Here is a 21,030-nt window from a genome sequence, read left to right on the forward strand (position 1 = left end):
AATAGAAGGCCATGGAATATGGTTTCCTTTATTAAGAATCTGCAGTAAAGTCTTTGCCTTCTATGGCTCTTTTTTTTTTTAAATTTATTTTTTATTGGTGTTCAATTTACTAACATACAGAATAACCCCCAGTGCCCATCACCCATTCATTCCCACCCCCCGCCCTTCTCCCCTTCTACCACCCCTAGTTCGTTTCCCAGAGTTAGCAGTCTTTACGTTCTGTCTCCCTTTCTGATATTTCCCACACATTTCTTCTCCCTTCCCTTATATTCCCTTTCACTATTATTTATATTCCCCAAATGAATGAGAACATATAATGTTTAAAAATGGGTTTTCCCATCGGGTGCCAGGGTGACCCAGTCAGTTGTGTGTCTAACTCTTGATTTTGGTTGGGGTTATGATCTCAGGGTGGTGAGATCAAGCCCTGTGTCAAGCCAGCACTGGGTGTGGAGCCTGCTTGAGATTCTCTCTCTCTCCCTCTGTCCCTACACTCCCCCTCCCCTGTTCATGCACATGTGCGCTCGTTCTCTCTCAGGGAAAAAATAGGTTTTCTTAGCTTTTTAGTTAGTAGGTGATTGTCATTGGCATCCATAATATTTCCAAGTTGGCTGTCTTCCTTGATCCTTTGTGTGATAGACAGCCATTTGAGAAGTTTAGTAAATAAGGTAAATTGTTGTTTATGGTGCTTATTTGCCAGCCTGAATTGGAGTTCTCATTGTCTGATGTGTAGGTGTCTACAGGAGATTATTGCCATCTCTGAGGACAAAAGTAAGTCCCTGGTCTTATGTTCACTCACATGTTGGCATTTGTGTTCTCTGGGTTCACATGCTCACACTAGCAGACCCAAATAACTGCCTTTAGGCAGGGGGCAGAGATGCCTCTTTCTCTGGAGGTTAAGAGAGAACGCCAACAGAGAAAAAGCACCTGGGAGACAGTTCCTTTCTCAGGAATCTGTAGTTCTCATGTTTAATAAGAGACTTTTAGTCCCTCGTCCATTTTTGCAGCTTCCTGCCATAAAACAAACAGATAGATGGCAGCTGCTCTCAAAAATGCCTGTCATGTGTCCATCTCTGGAAATCAGTCACTCCCAGGATAGCAGCTTGCTTCTGTTCAACTCATGTGATTGGAGCTGCTCATGTTCAGAGCCTGTGCTTGGGCTGTTTGTGTTTAGTGTCACGGTTGAATATGTGAGCCTTCTTGAGTCTAGCAGTTGAGATTAATAGGAACAAATGCATGTCCTGGTAAAGTGTTTTCTAGTCTTCCTGGGTGTTAAGCTACAGTAATCAATCTGTGACATCCAGTGGAAGGACTGTGTCTTTGGGTTTTGTGCCATTACAGTAAGGGGTTGGCTAGGTTTTCTTAGTAAAGTCTCCTGTTCCTGAATTGGAGCCTCGAGGCTACAATGAAGTCTGCATGTGTCAACTCTGAATTTGGTAATTATCTCCTATAGTATTTGGGGATTATCTCAAAAATTAGATTTGACAACAAAGGTAATGATGAGATGAAGTGATATTCCTTAGGGAATATACTGAAGATTGACTGCCTGAGGAGAAATACGGTCTTAGAAGAGAAGGTGAGGCAAAGGCAAGATAATAGAAGACTTAATAAACATCCTTAATGCTTTTGAGTGGGCATGGGATGGGAATAGAAGACCACAGACATGACTAATTGATGAACAGGATAAGAGAGAAGACAGGGTTTGTTAGCTACAGCTTTATGACTATTCCTTGGAAAGGTAAAAGCACTAATATGTATCTAAATAGGCAATATGTGTCCTATACTCCCTATGAACAGGCACAGTGTAAGTATATGTATACATATTGTCTCATTTAATCTAGATTGTGATTCTTTTTTTTTTTAGATTATAATTCTTATTTCAGCTAGTGAGTAGCAAGATTGAGCCTGAAATCCACATCTCTACCTTTGCATTTTCTTTTCTTTTGCAACCGCAGCCTTTACTGTTTTCAAATGATTTCACCTGGAATATTCGAGAAAAGCACCATTTTCCATGTCCAGTTAGTAACCACTGTAACAAAGTAACCATGTGAAACTGACAATGCTCAGACATTTAGTTTACTTTAATAAATAAAGGAAGTCATTTCTTCTGAATTTTACATGATTCCAGTTCACCCAAGATGATGCAAGGAGACTGTGGTAGAACCATTTTTATCCATAACTAATTGTCCTGTATAATATGTTTTATTGAGTCCTTTTCATCAGTCTCTACACAGGTGTTCAGAAAGACCCACAGAGATGGGGTTGAAGCCAATATTTAATGATCCGCAAAGGTGAGGTAGAAGATCACTGAGGACTATAATAAAACCCAGATGGTGCCTGAGCCTGCGCTGTACTTTGGGATTCCCACCTTAGCCCCTTATTCAGATCGGACAACTTCTTCACATATTTCCCTAGTGGAGCTACATACATCTCAACCAAACCACATGGCATGGTGGTCCAGGGAAAGATTCTTGGGAAGGAGATATGGATGATTCTAGCTGGTTGTAGCAAATAGGTTTCCTCTCTTAACTCCTCTCAGTTGTTGGTCACTGTCTGTAGTAGCATGGAAGTGAGAATGATTCTTTAGCCCCCAGAAGGGCCAGACTGGCCAAGACCTTGATTGGTTACTTATAGCTGCCATGAGGAGAGGATAGGGAAGTGAGTGACCTGGGTGACACATACTTGCCATCCCTTTTTTGCTACCTGAAACAGATCATTCATGTTTCCTTCTCTGTGCAGATAAACTCTGAAGCCTTGAATGAAGAAGTTACTCCATTTCAAAAGTAATCGTTAAGGAAACTGTCTTCATTATGCTGTTTGACGTGCACAGATTGGTTCGTGTTTTAAGAATGAATGAATGATTTTTTAAAGATTTTATTTATTTGAGAGAGAGAGAGAGAGAGAGAGAGCACAAATTAGGGGGAGAGGGAGAGGAAGAGGGACAACAGAGAGCCTGATATGGGGCTTGATCCCAGAATCCCAGGGCTATAACCTGAGCCAAAGGCAGATGCTGCCAACTGAGCGACCCAAGCGCCCCCTGGAAGGTTCTTTGTGATCTGATCTCTCCCACCCCTGCAGCCTCATAATTTGTTAAGGGCAGCCCATCCTACCCCTGTATACAGACATGCAGACCCCTCATTGGAACCTTCCTTAACTGTTGGGAGAAAGCCTTGCCGTTCTTTCAGTTTTCTGTGTATATGCTACACCTTTTTTTCTGGAATCTACTACTTACATCCATCTGCCTTTGGATCCAGTTCAGGTCTCTCTCTCTGGCAAGCTTTTCCTGACCTAGTTTGTCCTTCTCCTATGTTAGCATCATATAATATACCAGTACTGATCTACTACTGTTATAAGTCATGGTGAGGATGCCCCGGGTAATATTTGTTCAGTCGTTTCTGTGTGTCAGGGACCATGTAAGGGCTGTACTTGGGTTATCTTGTAGTCATTTAATAACTTAGTGAAGTAGGATTATGATCTTACTGCAGAAAGTGAAGTAGACAGAAGTGACTGGCCCAGGAGCACAATCGCCCAAGTGTGGTTGAGCCTTTTCAACGGAACTTAAACGGTTGTTTATAGATTTTGGTCTCCTGACTTGTGAGCTCCTGGACATCATGGACAATTTTGTTGATTTTGTGTCTCTACTATGATCTGACCTGTAGTATAGGCTCAAAATGTTTGCCCCATAAAATTTGAAATCTTAGTTATGATAGGCTAAGCAATCTTTTTGTTTTCTCTCCAAATTTTAGAGTGTAGGAATATACAATAAACTGGTTTCTTTTATTTATTTTTCCTCAGATTTGTGTGTATTCTCTGCCAATTTAACAATCACGTATCCTCAGTATCACATCTTGGCAGTAGTCTTACTTTTGAATTTAACGTGTTCAAAAGGAATAGGGAACTTTAAAATTCCTGCCGTCTGAAGGATTGAGCGGGGTTTCTTTCTCTGATTCTTAATCGCTGTGTCCTTAATGTAAACATTAAGGAATTTAAGGGACAGATGATGTCATATATATAAGGTAAAGACCTAGGTGGTTAAGTGACCACAAATACATTAATTCTGCCTGTCAGAATTCTTATACCACAGAATCTTCCCTCTATTTTTTAAAAGATTCCATTCATTTCATTCATTCATTCATTCATTCATTCATTCATTCATGAGAGACACACACAGAGAGAGGCAGAGACATAGGCGGAGGGAGAAGCAGGCTCCGTGCAGGAAGCCTGATGTGGGACTTGATCCCGGGACTCTGGGATTATGCCCTGAGCCAAAGATAGACACTCAACTGCTGAGCCACCCAGGTGTCCCTCTCCTCTCTATTTTTAAAAAGGTTTTATTTATTTATTTGAGGAAGAGAGAGAGAGAGCGAGTGAGCGAGCACGCACAAACTGGGGGGAGGGGCAGAGGGAGAAGCAGGGAACCCAACTTGGGGCTGGATCCCAGGACCCCGAGATCAGGACCTGAGCCAAAGGCAAATGCTTAACCAACTAAACATCCAGGTGCCCCAATTCTACCCTCTGTGTACCACCACTGATTTATCAGCAAGGTTGGTGGTTCTTTTTTTTGATGGGGAACCTTCCTTGAGAAGAAGTATGTGGGGCTTTACTTTCTACATTCCTTACTTTCTGCATTCTACCTTTAGGATCAATCAATACTTATATGTCAGGCCAGTTGGTGATCATGGGATCCAGTCATGACTGGATATGTGTCACTTCCCATTGCGTTAGGGTAGAAAACTGGACCTCCTATGGGTTCTGGAGAAAACCAAACTTCATTGTGCCCTGATTATTTCCCTTTTAATGAAACAGTAAGAAAAAAATACCTGACTGATTTAAATTCAAAGCATACAAATTGATAAGGTTTAAGCTTTATTACAAATCACCAGTACCAGCCCTGACTGATGGGTCTGACCGTGTAGGTGTTCCGAGCTGGGAGTCATGATTTGGACTTAATTACAGTTAATTACAGGCATGGCTAGTTGTAACAGACTTGACGCTTAATGTTTTATTTCGTTGTGTTGTTTTTAAAATCAGGAAAGTAACTATTAATATAACAGCGCATGGCAGCCACAGAAGAGTAAAGTAGAATGTTTTTTAAAAAGGAAGTTTGAGGAATTAAACACTAAGCTACAGTGTAGTACACTTTTCTTAACCTTGACTGTCACCAGGCTGGGTTTAATGTGTTTCATAATGCTCCATTGGAACTAACTTGAGAAAAATTTCAAATTAAAAAAAGATCTAAAAAAATTATTCCTTGTGGTCTGTACTTTGGGCTTTGGGCTCTCATATCCTGGGCCTCTGGGATGTTTACCCAGTTGCCAAGACTGAGCACTTAAGCTCCAAGAATCATTCTGGAGACTCCTCCTTCACATCTTCTTCCCTGGTTTCAGTTCCAACAGAACCTTTTGTTGTCCGCCAGAAAGGAAAGAAGAAAGGCCTGGAGCCCCACGCTGGGAGGGAGACTCAGAGGAGCTTCCCTGACATTTCAGAAGTGGTTCCTTCCCAGAGGCTTCCTTGCTTTCTGCCTGTCAGCAGTAGGGCTCTTTTGTTTCCTTTTCCCTCCAGATCTTATCTCTAGGTGAAAAAGAACATCAGAGTCAAAGATGAATTGTTCTTCATTTTCTTCCCAATCACATTTTTCTCCTCATACCCATAGAGGCACCTGCCATTCAGAATGGTGTGCGTAGCCTTCCAGCTCATGGTTTTATATGTTCACTAAATGTTAATGTCTTTATAACCCATCTATAGTATTTGTAATTCTTTACATTTCACATAGATGCTATGCTATACCTGTTATTTTACAACTTGCTTTTTTCCCCACTCAGCATCATACTTTGGATGTATAGGCTGAGGCTGGTTCATTTACATTCATTATAGCAACGGTTATTATGGTGCCTATTTCTGATATTTATTTTGACTTCAAAATGTTTCCCACTGCTTCTATCTTTCTCCTTTCTTTCTTTATGTTGGGTGATGTGAGGATTTTTAAAAATTCTTCCCCCCCCCCCAACACCTTGGATGTTACACAATTTGTTTCCTCTCTTTTAGTGGTTACTCTTTAATTTTTAGCAAATATATATATTTAGTGATGTCTGAAATTAGAATTCCTCTTCTTCCACACAATGCGATGACCCTTAGAAACCTCCATTCTAATCCCCTTTCCTCCCTCCATCTACATTATTGATGTCCAAGATTTTATTTATATCTTTTCCAACCTTCTTCAAATTAGCCCATTATGATTATGTTATTGACAGTAATGATTTACAGTCAGTTTTTATTCAGCCTTACTAGCATCTGACCTGTTTCTTGGCTCCTCAAGCTCCTTCCTTCTGGATTTGGTTTCCTTCTCACTTTTCTTCCTTCTTAGCATGTCTTGGAGTAACCACTTCTGCTCTTAATCTTTGTGTCTGAAAACACCCTTCACCTTTTTTTTTTTTTCCTCCTTGAAAAAGGTAGCTTACCTGTGTGGAGACAGCTAGGCTGACTCATTTCCTTGTAGAACTTTGAAGGAGAGGATAATCAGTTATTTCACATCAATTTTTATTTTAACAGTCTAGGTCGAAGCATTTCTAAAATGTAGACATAGGTATAATGATTTTGTACACTCTTGATTTCAAGAAGAGGATCTGTTGAATCTCATGGAGGCTGTGTTAAAAGTCAGCATTACTTTTTGGAACATGAAATACTGCATTGTATTATAATGCGCTGATGTCCTTTTGGTGATTGAGCTGTAGAAGATTGTTCGGTCTTTTGAGACCTTCAATCTGCTTTTTACTGTGTGTGTGTGTGTGTGTGTGTGTGTATGTGTATGTGTGTGTGTGTGTGTATGTTGAGTGCCTTTTCTCTCTGCCACTACTTCTAGCTACAACTGATTTACAAAATGTAGTAATTCTCCTTCCTTCAATGCTGTTTGCTTCTCTATTGATACATTTTCTCCTTGGTTACCTGCTAGAGCCCTAGATAATCAGACTTGTCAATAACATATAGGTTCATCTGATGTTGTTACTGTGTTGTGTGTGTTCTTAAACTTGTTTTATTTTTTGTTGAAGATATTGTTATTTATTTTTAGAGAGCATGCACATGCACTTGGAGGGGGAGGGGCAGAGGGAGAGGGAGTCTCCAGCAGACTCCCCGCTGAGTGCAGAACAGGATGTGGGGCTCAGTCCCAGGACTCTGAGATCATGACCTAAGCCTAAGCCAAGAGTCGGATGCTCAGCCAACTGAGCCAACCCAGGCACCCCTAAAATTGTTTTATGACTGGCTAAGTGATGGGCAGCAGTCTTTTTACTCTGGACACGCGTTGTGAAGCTGGGTTGCTTGGGTTCATATTCTAGCCTTTTCCTTCAGTACCGTACAACGTTGGCTCATTCTCTAACCCCTGACCCTGTTTCTTCATTCCTAAAATGGGGATGATGATAACAGTATTTACCTTCTTGAGTGGTTATCTGTTTTAAGTCCATGAACACACGCTAACAGGTCAAAGCAGTGCCTGGCCCTATAAACATATAGTGAGTCAGACACACTTTAAAACAGCTCTCAAATTTCATCTCAAGTACTGTGTACAGTTTGAGGCTCTGTCCAACCAAAGGTAGAAAAAAAATGCATCAAGGATGAAGGATATCTGAGTTGGAGAAAGCCTGAACTAGGAAGCAGTCTATTTCTGTTACCATGGGACATTGAGTGCAACGTGCGGGTTTATTCAAGTGTTTGCTCCTGCTAGAGAAATAGGAGGTCCAAACAACGACCGTCACCCAGGATCATCAGGGAGTGAAGATGTGACATTTTAGAAATCATAATGTAAATTAGTGGGGAAGCGTTTGCTTTATAAATATTTGATCTGCATCCAACCTTTCAGTTCAGCCTGATGCCCTCATCAAAGGATGTGAATGCTGGAAGGCATGAACCTGAGCTGCGTCCCCCCCCCCCCCCAGTAATTCGTAATTGTGACCGTGACCAAGTTCTTTCAATTGTCTGTCCTTTAATTGGACTGTTATAAGGGACAATGAGATAATAAATGTGACTGGCTTTTAGCTAGCTTTTTAAGCACTTAAAAAAACTAAGGGGATGATAACACATTTTAGCTATGCAGCAATAATTACTATAATGCTTCAAATGAAAATATGCGGTTTTTATAATTTTGGATTGAATTTTTCGAATCAGCGGAGTTGGTTCATATTTAGTTATCTCGTGGCTTTTTAGGACTTGCTGCACCTGTTTTACTTTGCTTAAGATTTATCCCCTACCAACCACCAAAATGATTTAAGGACACTTCTCAAAAATGTATATATGGTATATATGGTCAACATAAGTGTTGTTGATGAAAAACTAGTTAAAAAAAAAAGTGACCCTGGAAGAATTTTATTCCAGTTTCTCATTTCCTCTAATCTGGTGGTTTATCCTTTCCAGTAGCTATAAATACTCTGTATTTGTGTCAGTATGTCTGTCCTTCTCATCTTACTCCATAGTTCATTAAGAGTACATTCATTCATGGGAGGCCAGCTGTGGTCCCAGTACTGACATGAATTACTATGAAGGAAACTAACATTTGTTGAGCACTGTCCGATTCCATGAGAGAGATGCTGTGATTAGACCCTCCTTGAATGATAAAACTGAGATTTGTGGAAAGTTTAAGTCATTTTCCTGAGATCACAGAACTAGTCAGAGGTGGAAAGTAAAATGGGACATAAATCTGCCAGAATCTGGATCCTAGAGCACAGGCTCCTCAACCATTCACCTTAGCGTTTTCTCTGACATCACTGTTGGGAGAAGCCAAGGAGGGAAGAAGAATTCTTTTCGCTTTCTGGAGAAGTTCAGAAGTAATTTCTAGAGTGAACTTACATAGATTCCCAGGCTGCATGAGAAAAATTGCCTGGTAATACATCACCAAGTGTAAAATGCCCAAGGGCTGCAGGAGATGTGGACACAGTTGAGAAAAGCCACATGAAAGGGAGTGAAGATTTTAAATAAGTTGTAAGAGCAGCAGGGTATAGATTTATGATAACCTTACCTATTGCTGGACCTCAGCAGGTAGTTCTAGGATTTTGGTCTGTAGGTAGAGCTCTTGTGTAAGTCAGGAGGAGAGAATTTCAGAAACTCCCAGTTTGAGCAAACGATAAGAATTCATTTAAAAACAGGGCCAATGGAAGTTTCTAGAACTCTTTTCAACACTAACTGCTTTAATGACCTTCCTTACCAAATTCCCTTCCTCCTCTGCCATGAAGGCTCATGGAATACTATTACTTATTCATAGGGTCACTTTTATTCAGGTCAGCAGAGTGGCTCTTGCCTCATCAAAAACCACACGAGATTGACAGTATTTTAAATTTCTGTAGATGAACAAACCAACGCTTGGAGAGATTAAGTATCTTGCACACCACCGTTTAGCTAGTAAGTGGTCAAGCCAGAAATGAAATCCAAGCCTCTCTGGCTCCAAAATGTGTGTGTGTTTCCTATGAGTCACACTACACGATATTCTGAGCAGTTGGTTGATATTTAAAAGGCATGAACCAAAGCCACCCGCCCAGAAGTAACTCCACTGCTCAATAGTTACTGTGCTTTAAATTCCAATAATTGAGATGCATCCCTTTTGAATTGTTTGGCCGTTCTCTCCATGAAGTGTTTTAATTAATGATTATTCTTTATCTTTTATGGAGCCTCACACGGCACTTCAATGTGTATTAAGTTAAATGTAGCAGTGACTTTTGGCTGCTCAAATGGGGGAAAACCCCCAGCTAACAGTGAGTGGCTCGCACAAATAGGACGATTGATTCCTGGCTCAGTGGCTTCAGATGTTGGGGCTGGCGTTCCTGTGATTCTTGTGGCCTTTTTCTTATGGTCACAAGACAGCTGCTGCATACCCAGCATCACCTCTTGTTTGGGGTTAGAGGAAGGGAAGGAAGAGAGAGCATTGCCAGCCAGCTGTTAATCCTACCCAAAAAAGCAAAGCCCACCTAATTAGTCCTCCAACAATCTTTTGCTTCTGACTTCTGGTCAGAGCTGCATCACATGGCTACGCATACCTGCAAAAGAGTGTGGGAACATGGGTATTTCTGGAATGGAGACGACCGAGGGAGGAGAGGGATGGGAATGGCTTTGGGTTAGCCGATTGACAGGTGATCCATGATGTACAATGTGTGTTCATCACAAACAGTTTCAGAGACAGCACATTATCTCCATGTGACAGATGATGGAAATAAGGTCCATGAAGTTTAAATGACTTCTCAAGGTCATATGACAAGTTAGAATATCTGGAATCTGAGCCTTTGGTTTCCTGCATTCCAGGCAAGTTGGTTTGCCCACACGCTTTGCCCAGGGAGGAGTGAGCAGTTCCAGTGAATATGACTTTACTACATTGGCTCTGAAATCCTCCTTCTTAGAGGCAGGAATCTCTCAGGGCAGTGCAAGTGTGCGGGAGGCTCCAAAAGCCAGGAAAGGTAACAGGCCTGGGGCAAGAGAATGACAAATACCAGTGCTGTTTGTTTGTTTCTTTGCTCAGGACTGGACATTGAACATGAATTCTGAACATAGCTCTCCTCTATCTGCCTCCTACGGTTCTGGGCGGAGGGTCATGTAGGACATTTTAATGAGGCCGTTGAAAAGACTTCTCTCTTTCCCTGTTTGTCCTTTGGCCAATCTGCGATGGGCAGTCATGTTCTCACTTCGGTGTTGACTTAGTCTTGGCCAGACTTCAGTAAAGAGACTCATTATTTGGCTTGTGTCTGTAGTGGCTTTTTTACTCATTTTTATACAAAAGCCAGTTTCTCAGGAAGGGTTTTTTTTTTTTTCAGATGAACACATTGCCCTGAATTTTCTTGGGGACCATTATCCTGCTGATATCCTAGAATTGAACTTGGAAGGCCATGGTCCTGGTTTTCATGAACGATCCAGGAGAGGAAGGGAGGTGTGTAGGTACCATGTCCTGTCCCATGAGGGAGCCTCCTCCGCTGGTCCCTCCTCTGCTGGGGCTGTTTCCACAGGCACTGTAAACATTCATTTGTATTTCTCTTCCTCATCAAACACCGAGAGGCTTTTTAATCTTTGTAGTCACACAATTTGACAAATAGAAGCATTCAATAACCGAACGGGGTGAAAAAGAGAGAGCTTGGTTTTATTGAATATTTGGTTTAAAGGTTAACCAAGAAAGCTTATTTATTTTTGTTCGTGCTGCTAGAAACAGTTATGTAATGTCATGGTTCAAGGTTCCATTTAGCAGCAGAATATTTTAGATATAAGTTGGATTCGCTGTGTTTTGTTCTGTAGCTTGTATTTGTGGCTAGGGCTTTCTGGTTTTGCAGTCTTCCACATGGAGACTGTTTGTGAGGATGCTTATGAATGTCTCACGACCTGATTTTTTCCCACTGTTCCTTTATCTCTTGGGTACCAATAATGATTCCTTATTTTTATTAATTAACCTATTAATTAATAAAATTTATTTATTTACATGGCTCTGAAATAGAAAGGTATTCAAGATTGTGGAATTGAATGTCCCCCTTCCATTTCTGATCCCCTGCCACTCAGTTCAGCTCCCCTAAGCCATACTTATCATTGTTTCTAGAATATTCTTGCAGAGCTATTTTATGCACATAGAAATATACGTTCTCCCCCTTAACTATACAAGTAGTAGAGTTGTGTTAGCTGTTAAACCCAGTTACCTCCTAGATCACTTTCTTCAATAGCATTTAACGGTTTTCCTTATCTTGTTCTAATACCCTGCTATTCCATTTTGTAGAAGTCCCTAATGTGTTGAACCCCTTCTCTTAGTAATGAATATTTAGATCATTTCTAATCTTTTGCTAATATACAAGCGATGCTCTAACAGACGATCCTCTATGTTGACAGTCACATGGGCAAATATATCAATAGGAAACATTTCACTTGAAGAAGTGGAATTGGTTGGTCAAAGATTGTGTCCCTTTCTGACCTGGCAGCCTGCCCCCCTCAGGAGTCATATGGGTGTATCCTTCCACCTACAATGTATGAGCATAGCTTCATCCCCATCCGTCTACTAGCATAGTGTGTTACAGAGCTGTTTGATCTTTTTGCAACATAACAGGTCAAAAAAATCATTTCTTCCAATGATTGAGGTTGAGCATCTTTTTTTTTTTTTTTTAAAGGTTTAAGAGACATTAAGAGACATTTTTAGGTGCACCTGGGGGGCTCAGTCAGTAAAGAATCTGCCATCGGCTCAGGTCACAATCCCGGAGTCCTGGGATGAGTCCCATATCAGGCTCCCTGCTCAGCAGGGGAGTCTGCTTCTCCCTCTCCTTTTTTTTTTTTTTTTTTTTTAAGATTTTATTTATTTATTCATGAGAGACACACAGAGAGAGGCAGAGACACAGGCAGAGGGAGAAGCAGGCTCCATGCAGGGAGCCTGACGTGGGACTCGATCCCGGTGACTCCAGGATCACGCCCTGGGCCAAAGGAAGACGCTAAACCACTGAGCCACCCAGGGATTCTCTCTCCCTCTCCTTCTGCACCTCCCCGACTCTTGCTCTCTCTCTCTCTCTTTCTCTCTCTCTCACTCTCTCAAATAAATAAATAAAATATTTTTAAAAATTTTTGAGTTCCTTTTCCATGACCTCCTGTTTATATCCATTATCCATTTTTTGGGGGGTGGACTGCTTGTCTCTTAAGGACTTGTAGGAACTTACATATACTAGGGAAATGAGTCCTTTGTATGAACAGTTGTGAATATTTTCCCCACATGGTATTTGTCTTTTTAACTTCCTTTTATTATAGTTAAGACCAGGTACAGAAAACAGAAGTTTGATGTAGTTAAATGTATCCATGTTTTAAGGCTCTGGTGTTTTTGTCAGTTAAAAGGCCTTTGTTTTTGTGAGCTTACAAAAACAATTCTTACATGATTTCTTGTTGTTTTTAAAGATTTTATTTATTTGACATATACAGAGAGAAAGAGAGCGCACACAAGCAGAGGGAGAGGCGGGCAGAGGGAGAGGGAACAGCAGACTCCCCACTGAGCAAGGAGCCATGTAGGGACTGGATCTCAGGACCCTGAGATCATGGCCTGAGCTGAAGGCAGATGCTTAACCAATGAGCCACCCAGACACCTTTTATGTGATTTCTTATGTCAGTAGTTTCATTTTTTAAATCTTTCTAATATCTAAATCTTTTATCCACCTGGGTTTTTTCTTGACGTATTTGCTATAAGGCACTGGTTCAAATTCCTATCTCTCCACATGGCTACATGGTTGTTCTCAAATTATTTTTCAATACACTCTATTGTCCTCCCTGATGTAATTGTCAGCCTTTATGGTTCTATGAAATTCTCAGGGTATTGGGTCAGTTTTGGACTTTCTGTCCTTTTTTTTTTTTTAAGGATTTTATTTATTTATTCATGAGGGACAGAGAACGAGAGACAGAGAGAGGCAGAGGGAGAAGCAGGCTCCATGCAGGGAGCCCGATGTGGGACTCAGTCCCAGGACACCAGGACCACGCCCTGGGCCAAAGGCAGGTGCTAAACCACTAAGTCACCCAGGGATCCCCTGGATTTTCTGTTCTATTCCTCTGGTCTCTCAGTTATTTTATATGCCAGTAGCACATGGTTTTAATTATGACTGTTTAATAATCTATGGGGGTATCTTCTCCCTTATTATTTTTGTTCCTTTATAGAATTTTCCCGACTAGTTTACCTATATTTACTTTTTCTGGCTATTGCATCTATATTTACTTGTATCCATGACTGCATTTTTATTCAGTATTTTTTTAAAGATTTTATTTATTTATTCATGAGAGACATAGGCAGAGGGAGAAGCAGGCTCCAGCCTGGGAGCCTGATACAGGACTTGATCCCAGGACCCCAGGATCATGACCTGAGGCAAAGGCAGATGCTTAGCTGCTGAGCCACCCAGGCGCTCCTCAGTATCTGTGTTTTCAAGCACCACTTTTGTGCTGAGCACTGCCCGGGGTTTTTTACTAGAAAGGAAATGCAGGCTGTGTAAGACATTGTCCCAGATCTGACCCCTCCATGGAGAAGGCAGTGAGGGCTTCTGCATCAGAGCCCCTCCATCCAGAGAGCTGGCTCAGCAGAGGTCCTGATGCCAGCAGGTGACCTGATCCTGAGGCAGGCCTCTCTCACTACACTCCAGACCCTCTTCCTGCTACTGACACTCACTGCCAATTCCTCTTGGAAAGTGGGCTTTGAATATAATGTTTTGGGCATCAGAGCAGTTATAAAACAGTTGCATTGGGAAGATGAATCTTGTGGGAGGGTATTTTCTGGGGACACATTCTGTGTTATGCCTGCAGGTTACCCTAGACCTGTGGTGAAGACTGTTGACCACAGCTCTGGAAGGTGAGCATGGTCAACTGTCATGTCTGCTTTTTAAAACCTGTCTTATGAACATCCACATGAAAAATGAATATAAAGATGTTTTAGTATCTGTCATTGGGATTACTCTAAGTCCCTCAAAAGTGAGCTAAAAACCAATCATATAGGTTATGATCCCAGGGTCATGGGATGGTTCCCTGGTCAGCAAGGAGCCTACTTCTCCTCCTGCCCCTCCCCATCCTGCTCATGTGCGCGCGCTCTCTCTCTCTCTCTCTCTCTCTCTCAAATAAATAAATGAATATTTAAAAAGAATCCTATCACATATATTGATCATATGGAATATAATCGGAATACTTTTTGTAGGTGGGTTTGAATGCTTGACATGGGATCAGTTGTTGAATAACTGCAGTGTTTAGAAGGGTACAGAAAGTATATTGTTTTGCAGTTTCGATTGACAGCCCCCACTCTTGACCCCTCACACACTTTGCTGTCTTCCTCGCACACAGACCAGCTTGACCTTCCAGCTGCCCTCTGCATTTGGGGTTCTGCAGGTCATGTGTCCTGTCCTTTTCTTTCTACCTCATCTGAGAAAAGTACCTAGATGCTGATACCTTCCAAGTTCATCCCCATAGTCCGGGCTTCTCGGTGGCTTGCATATACTGCTGCCTACTTGGCGTCTGTACTCAGATGATGGTGGCCAACATAGAATCTTTCCTTTCCTCCCCTGCTCCCCCCCACCAGCCCACTGTAGTCAGGAAATGGCAAGGCCATCCACTGTGTTTTTCATAGGCTCAGCCACCTATGATTCTTTTCTTTCTTTTATCACTCCCACATTCAGCCCATCAGCAAGTTCTAGCAAGATCTGCAAACTCTATCTCTAGCACGCCCACTGTCTCCATTTCCATGGCAACCCCCACCCCCCCAGTCCAGGTCAGAGGGATATTAACTACAACCAATCAGCTGCAGTAGAACTTCCTCCCTTGTAGCCTCCCTTGTGTCCCCTGGCTTCCCTTACAGTCAGAATGAACCCCTACAGCCATAAACGGGATCATATCCCCCTCCTGCCTGATACCCTTCGGTGGGCTCCCGCTGCACCTGGAATGAAATCCAGTTTCAATACTGTGGCCAACAGCGCCCTGCACGTCTGATCCCAATCTGTCTCTTCAAATTCATCTCTTTCCAGTCTGCCCGGTCATCATCTAGTTTCAGACACCCTGGCATCCTTTTATTTCCTTGAGCACGCTAAGCTTTGTGAAGCCCACAGCCTTTCCACGTGCTGTTTCCCCAGCCTAGAAAGTTCTTCTCCTGGCTGTTTATATGGCTGGCTCTCCATCTTATCCAGGGCTCTCCTGATAATGGTACTCCTCCACGTGTCTTCCCTGATGCCCACATCTGCTGTCACTTCCAGTTTATTCTTCCCTATTTCATCTCTTGAGTGTTTCCTTTATGGCAGTGTCCACAGACATAATTACTTTATTAAATTGCTCCAGGTCTGCTCTCTTGACTTTGTCTCTCTTTCCTGGTGAATGTTAGCTTCATGGAGCTGACCTCTTGTCTGCTGTAAATCCTGCTGTATGGCTAGTAGCACATTACCTGGTGCATCGTGTGTATCCAGTACACTAGATATTTAGCAAATGAAAGGATAAACAAAAGGATAAGCAGCCATTAAGGCTGGGGATTATGTGAAAAGTAGAAGAGAAAAAATTTTTCTCCCTTAACTCTAGCACTGAAATAGGTACCATGATAAAATGAAACCAAAATAAACTAATTTTAGGTGTCGATTAAGCCCCTTGTGGTGAAAAGCAACTCTGTGATAAAAGATATTTCTGGGGAAGTTACTGAAGAAGAATGTTCTCTGGACTTCCTGTGGAATTGCAAAATTATGTTGCTGTAATGACTTAGCATTTAGTAGGATGTGTCGTATACAAATTTGAGAAATGATGTACATTTATTTCATTCGTATTATGCTTTAGTCCCATCTCCCGTGAGCTATCCAATTAACATTAGGACCTATGCAGTGGTTAGGATAGTTCATTTAATAAGTGTGGTTCTTGTCTTCGAGGAGCCTCACTGATGAGTAGGGGTGGTAATCTTCCACCCCAAGAAATTGTTACTGTCCTCTGGTATCAATAAGCACCATTAAGAGGCACATAGAGGAAGCATGGAGCGGAGGAGTGGGGATGTATAGATTTGGCTAGGGCATGGCCAATGTCCTGAAAAGAAGTGACCATGGAGTTTGGTCTTAAAGGAGTAAGAATTTGCTAGGTGGGAAGACTTTTCAGGCCATGGGAAAACATGGAAGCACCATTGGGGTAGTGTGTTCTGGAAGCCCTGCAATCAGAGGCAGTAGGCACTGAGTTTGAAGAGATAGGGAAAAGCAGATTGCAGAATGGGGGCTCTTGAATGCTCTTCATCTTGAGGACGATGGACTGCTACCATGCACATTTTAGAGAGGTCATTAAAGGATGGAGGATAGCTGCCAGTAGAAGACTCTAGTAGTGGAGATGGAAGGCATGGAAGAGATCTCCCAAGAAAGGACAGAATGATAGAAGTCAGAGATGGACATAGTAGAGCAGCGGCACTTGGTTGGGGAGGAGAAAGGTGGATTTTTTTAAGGAAAGGGTTGGATCTTTCGCAGTGGCAGGAGATGGAAAAAAAAAACTATATATGAAACAAGCCGAGAGAAGAGCTCTTTTTTAGGTGGGAAGGGGTGATTGATGTCAGGTAGATCAAGTAACAAGTCAAATGGAAGGGCTAGATTTCATAATTAAGGTATCTCAAGTGTCCTTAACAAGAATAGTGTTAGTGGGCTGGTGGGGGCCAAAGCCCCATGGGCGGTGTGTTGGGGGAATTCTGAAAGCAAGTTGAGAAAATGAGTATCACCTGCAGTGCAGAGCCAGTGGGGGTTCTTGTTTGCTTGCTTTCCTTTGTCACAAACAGTTGAGATTTGCACTTACTTGTGTACTCTGCTGAGGGAGGAAGCACAGAAACCCTGTTCTCAGCGCAGAAGACCTGGTTTGGGGTGCAGTATTGCTTTAGACAGGTTGGACAAAAGAAAAGGAAAACAAGCAGAAAAAGGTGAAATGTGGCAAGTACCAACTTGCTGAATTATAAAGTAGAGGGCATTTCTGATCTTGGGGGCACTGCTTGTTGAGAGAGAGAGGGGTGCCAAGAGAGGGTGAGGGGAAAAGATGATGGTTCAGAGCAGCTGCTGGGGAGGATGGGAGAATGGTCCCGTGGGATACTGAGAGTTCAGCTGAGTACAAAGGCACAGGTGGCCCCAGTCCACCTATAGCAGCCTGGATGTTGAATCCAGGGTTGGAGGTTACCTGGGCGGACCCACCTGTAGGTGAAAGGGGAGGCTGCTTAGGCTGTTGGTGAGATCCCAGGTGAAGTGATGGGTGAGAAGCAGCATGGGCAGTCAGAGGAGCAGGTGTGTTGTGAGTAATGGAGGGAGGGCCAGTCCTGGAAAGGTTAGGAGACTCTTGGGGAGCAGTATCCAAATTCTCCGCCTAACCTGGCATTTCTTCCCCAGTGATCCCGGAAGGTACTTCTGCATTTATGCTGCTCTTGCCCAGAATGGTATGTGGAAAGGCTGTCTTGGAATTGCACGCAGAATCTGTGGCACAGCTTATGGCTATCTGGAGTCTTGGGGTGGAGTTTTTGGGGGTGGCTTTGACTTTTTTGCCAAGGCATCCAGAGCCAAGTTTGGTGAAGAAAGTAGACAATCAAGCTGGGTAATACCGTTTTCAGTAGAAATGGAAATGTGGATTTAAATAACAGAACTGTTTTTCTTATGTGACTTGTGCCAGGCCCTGACAGCAGTTTCTAAAGAGAGCAGTGACAGCATCTTTGGAATGTATATAGCCTCTCAGAGTAACTAGTTTGAGGGCACATTCTTTTGGATGTAAACATCTTAAGAAATTTTGGGATCACATTCCTTTAGAGTTATACAGTACCCAGTAAACACTCACTGGTGCAAAGCTGAGCAGGTTCCCACCATTATATCAGTACAGTCTTTTTGTATATATTATTCCTTTATGCCAACGAGCTATTGGAAGTGGCGAGACTGAGCAAGGATATTTCTATAGCCCACTTGGCCTGCTCTGTGTTTGTGATCTGTTTCTTTACTGGAAACTGGAAAAATACCATGTTTATTAGCATTTGTCAAACATTGCAAGGTCCCTAGATGAAAACTTTTGACAAAGGCATATGCCTCAAGCCATTATATTGCCCAATCTAACTGAATTTGTTAAAATTTGGTATGTTTATGAGAGATTCTGCTGGTTATCCACCTCCTCGAGGTGCCAGGTAAATTTTGTTGTCAGATTCCTGTCCTTGCAAAGTGCCACCGATGGCAGTGTTGGACTAGCACCATGGGAAATAGCTTGCCCTGCAGACTAATTAACTTGGAATGAGAATTTGTAGCCAAAATGGGAAGATGGCTTTCCTGACTCTAGAAGAGCAGAGTACATGGGATCCAGCCAGGGAACAGACCTGTTCTGCCCACCTCCTTTGCGATTCATTTACCTGAGGAGGCACTGTTCTCATTTGGGTGACTGTCATCTCATGCTTTCTGCTTACTGCTCCCCAAGAGTCTCCTACTTACCAAAAGGCACAGAATATGTCATCTTTCTTAGTGGGGGAGCGCCACTGGCATTCTGGCAGACAGGTCCTTCTTGTGCGTGGGACTCCCAGAACTGCAGCGTGGTTGGCACCCCTGGCTTCCTGGCTCTAAATGCCAGAGCCCCCACAAGTCACTGTGCAGTCAGAAATGTCACCGCACAGTTCCAGATGCCTCTGGTTGTTTACGGACTCCCAGAGCCTGGTGGACCTGTTTACTGAGAAGCCAGGGAAGACAGCAAACTTTCTTTCCTGTCCCTTTTCTTGTCCCCCTGCCTGCCTGTCTCTTTCTCTATCTACTTACACATCTATTTCCTTTTTCTTTCACTGTGGTGTGAGGAGTGTTAGAAATTTCTAAAAAAGAATCTTTAAAGAAAGATTGGAAGTGAGTTAATAATCAAAGGGAAGGCTGAGGAAGAAGAGAAGACAAGAGAAGGTAGACTAATAGGTGGAGAAGCTGGAAGAAATGTTTCTGCCCCATTTGTCTGTGGTCCCTTGTGATTTTGTCCCCGAAGCAGATGAGATTTCCTGTAAGGGCGCTCATGTGCAGTTGCATTACAGGCTACAGCTGACCACAGAGGCACTTTAAATAGATCCCACCTGGAACATGGTTAGACATGAGGAAAGGGTTAGATCCAGACGCTTGATGAGGAGAACAGATTCCTCCTAAGGCAAAGTCCAGTACGGCTCCATCCAGGCAGGATCACTGTACCCATCAGCCCCCAAACCCCCTCTCTTAAAATGATGTAACTGACCCAATCCTGCGGGAGCATCGACCCCAGAATAATTTCAGCTCCCATGGAGCAAGTTTCTCATTTCGGTTTTTGCCAGATGCAGTTGTCCTTTCGTGCCAAGACCATTTTCTCAAAATAGCGTCCCTGGCTAGCATTTAAGCATTTTACACCCGTTAGCTCGCCACAGTCGCTAAGAGTCATGCGTTATGTATCTTTCAACTCTGCACTAACCCTTGTAGACCATTCATGCCATACTGAAGCTGACTTTCTACTTTATTTTTTCAGTTGTTCATGGTGGACAACGGAGCAGATGACTGGAGAATAGCCATGACTTATGAGCGTATTTTCTTCATCTGCTTGGAAATACTGGTGTGTGCTATCCATCCCATACCTGGGAATTACACATTCACATGGACGGCCCGGCTTGCCTTCTCCTATGCCCCATCCACAACCACCGCCGATGTGGACATTATTTTATCTATACCGATGTTCTTAAGACTCTATCTGATCGCCAGAGTCATGCTCTTACATAGCAAACTTTTCACCGATGCCTCCTCTCGAAGCATCGGAGCACTGAATAAGATAAACTTCAATACCCGTTTTGTTATGAAGACTCTAATGACTATCTGTCCAGGAACTGTACTCTTGGTGTTTAGTATCTCGTTATGGATAATTGCCGCATGGACTGTCCGAGCTTGTGAAAGGTAAGTTTGTTTCTTTTCCTGGGAACGTGATTTGGAAGTGGGAGGAAGAACACATTTCAGACCAGAGGCATGCAGTGACTCATTCTTCAAAATGTTGGGTTCTCTGGTGTTTTAAACGAGCCTGACAAAACTTTACTTAACATTTGTGCTTACGGTAATGCCTTGATGATTATGTCTTTCTTTCTTTTTTTCTTTCTTTCTTTTTTTTTTTAATAGAGGGAGAGAGTGCGAGAGGAGGGCAGTGAATTTTGGGGAGGCAGAGGGAGAGAGAGAGAGAGAGAGAGAGAGAGAGAGAGAGAGACTCTTAAGCAGGCTCCATGCCCAGCATGGAGCCCTACTCGGGGCTTGATCTCATAACCCTGAGAACATGACCTGAGCTGAAATCAAGAGTCAAACGCTGAACCAATGGAGCCACCCAAGTGCCCTGATTATGTATTTATCTTTCTGATTTGATGAGTTTTCAGTGAGGGCTGTCTTTATAATTGGTGTCAAAATTTGGAGACCTAAGAATTTTATAGGAGATTTCTATTTGAAATGTCTGTTGAATGGTAATACTGATTCATTTTGGTCATAGTATGGATTATTGTTGAGACAGAAATCTAGTGGAAATGTGGTGATTGGGGCTGTCTGAACTTTAGGAAATACCTCAGTGTGGTTTGTTGATTGCAGTGCTTATTTAACACAGTGT

General features: G+C 42.6%; 1 protein-coding gene across 1 annotated transcript in view; it reads left to right on the forward strand.

Annotated features, from left to right (window-relative positions):
• KCNN2 (potassium calcium-activated channel subfamily N member 2) overlaps window positions 1-21,030 on the forward strand; it is a 143,508-nt gene that overhangs the window by 21,084 nt on the left and 101,394 nt on the right. Inside the window, exon 3 of the mRNA XM_072840587.1 lies at window positions 19,924-20,342. Coding sequence (XP_072696688.1) covers window positions 19,924-20,342 — 419 coding nt within the window. The remainder of the gene's footprint in view (window positions 1-19,923; window positions 20,343-21,030) is intronic.

Source organism: Canis lupus, chromosome 10 (assembly GCF_048164855.1).
Source record: "Canis lupus baileyi chromosome 10, mCanLup2.hap1, whole genome shotgun sequence".
NCBI classification, from domain to species: domain Eukaryota; kingdom Metazoa; phylum Chordata; class Mammalia; order Carnivora; family Canidae; genus Canis; species Canis lupus.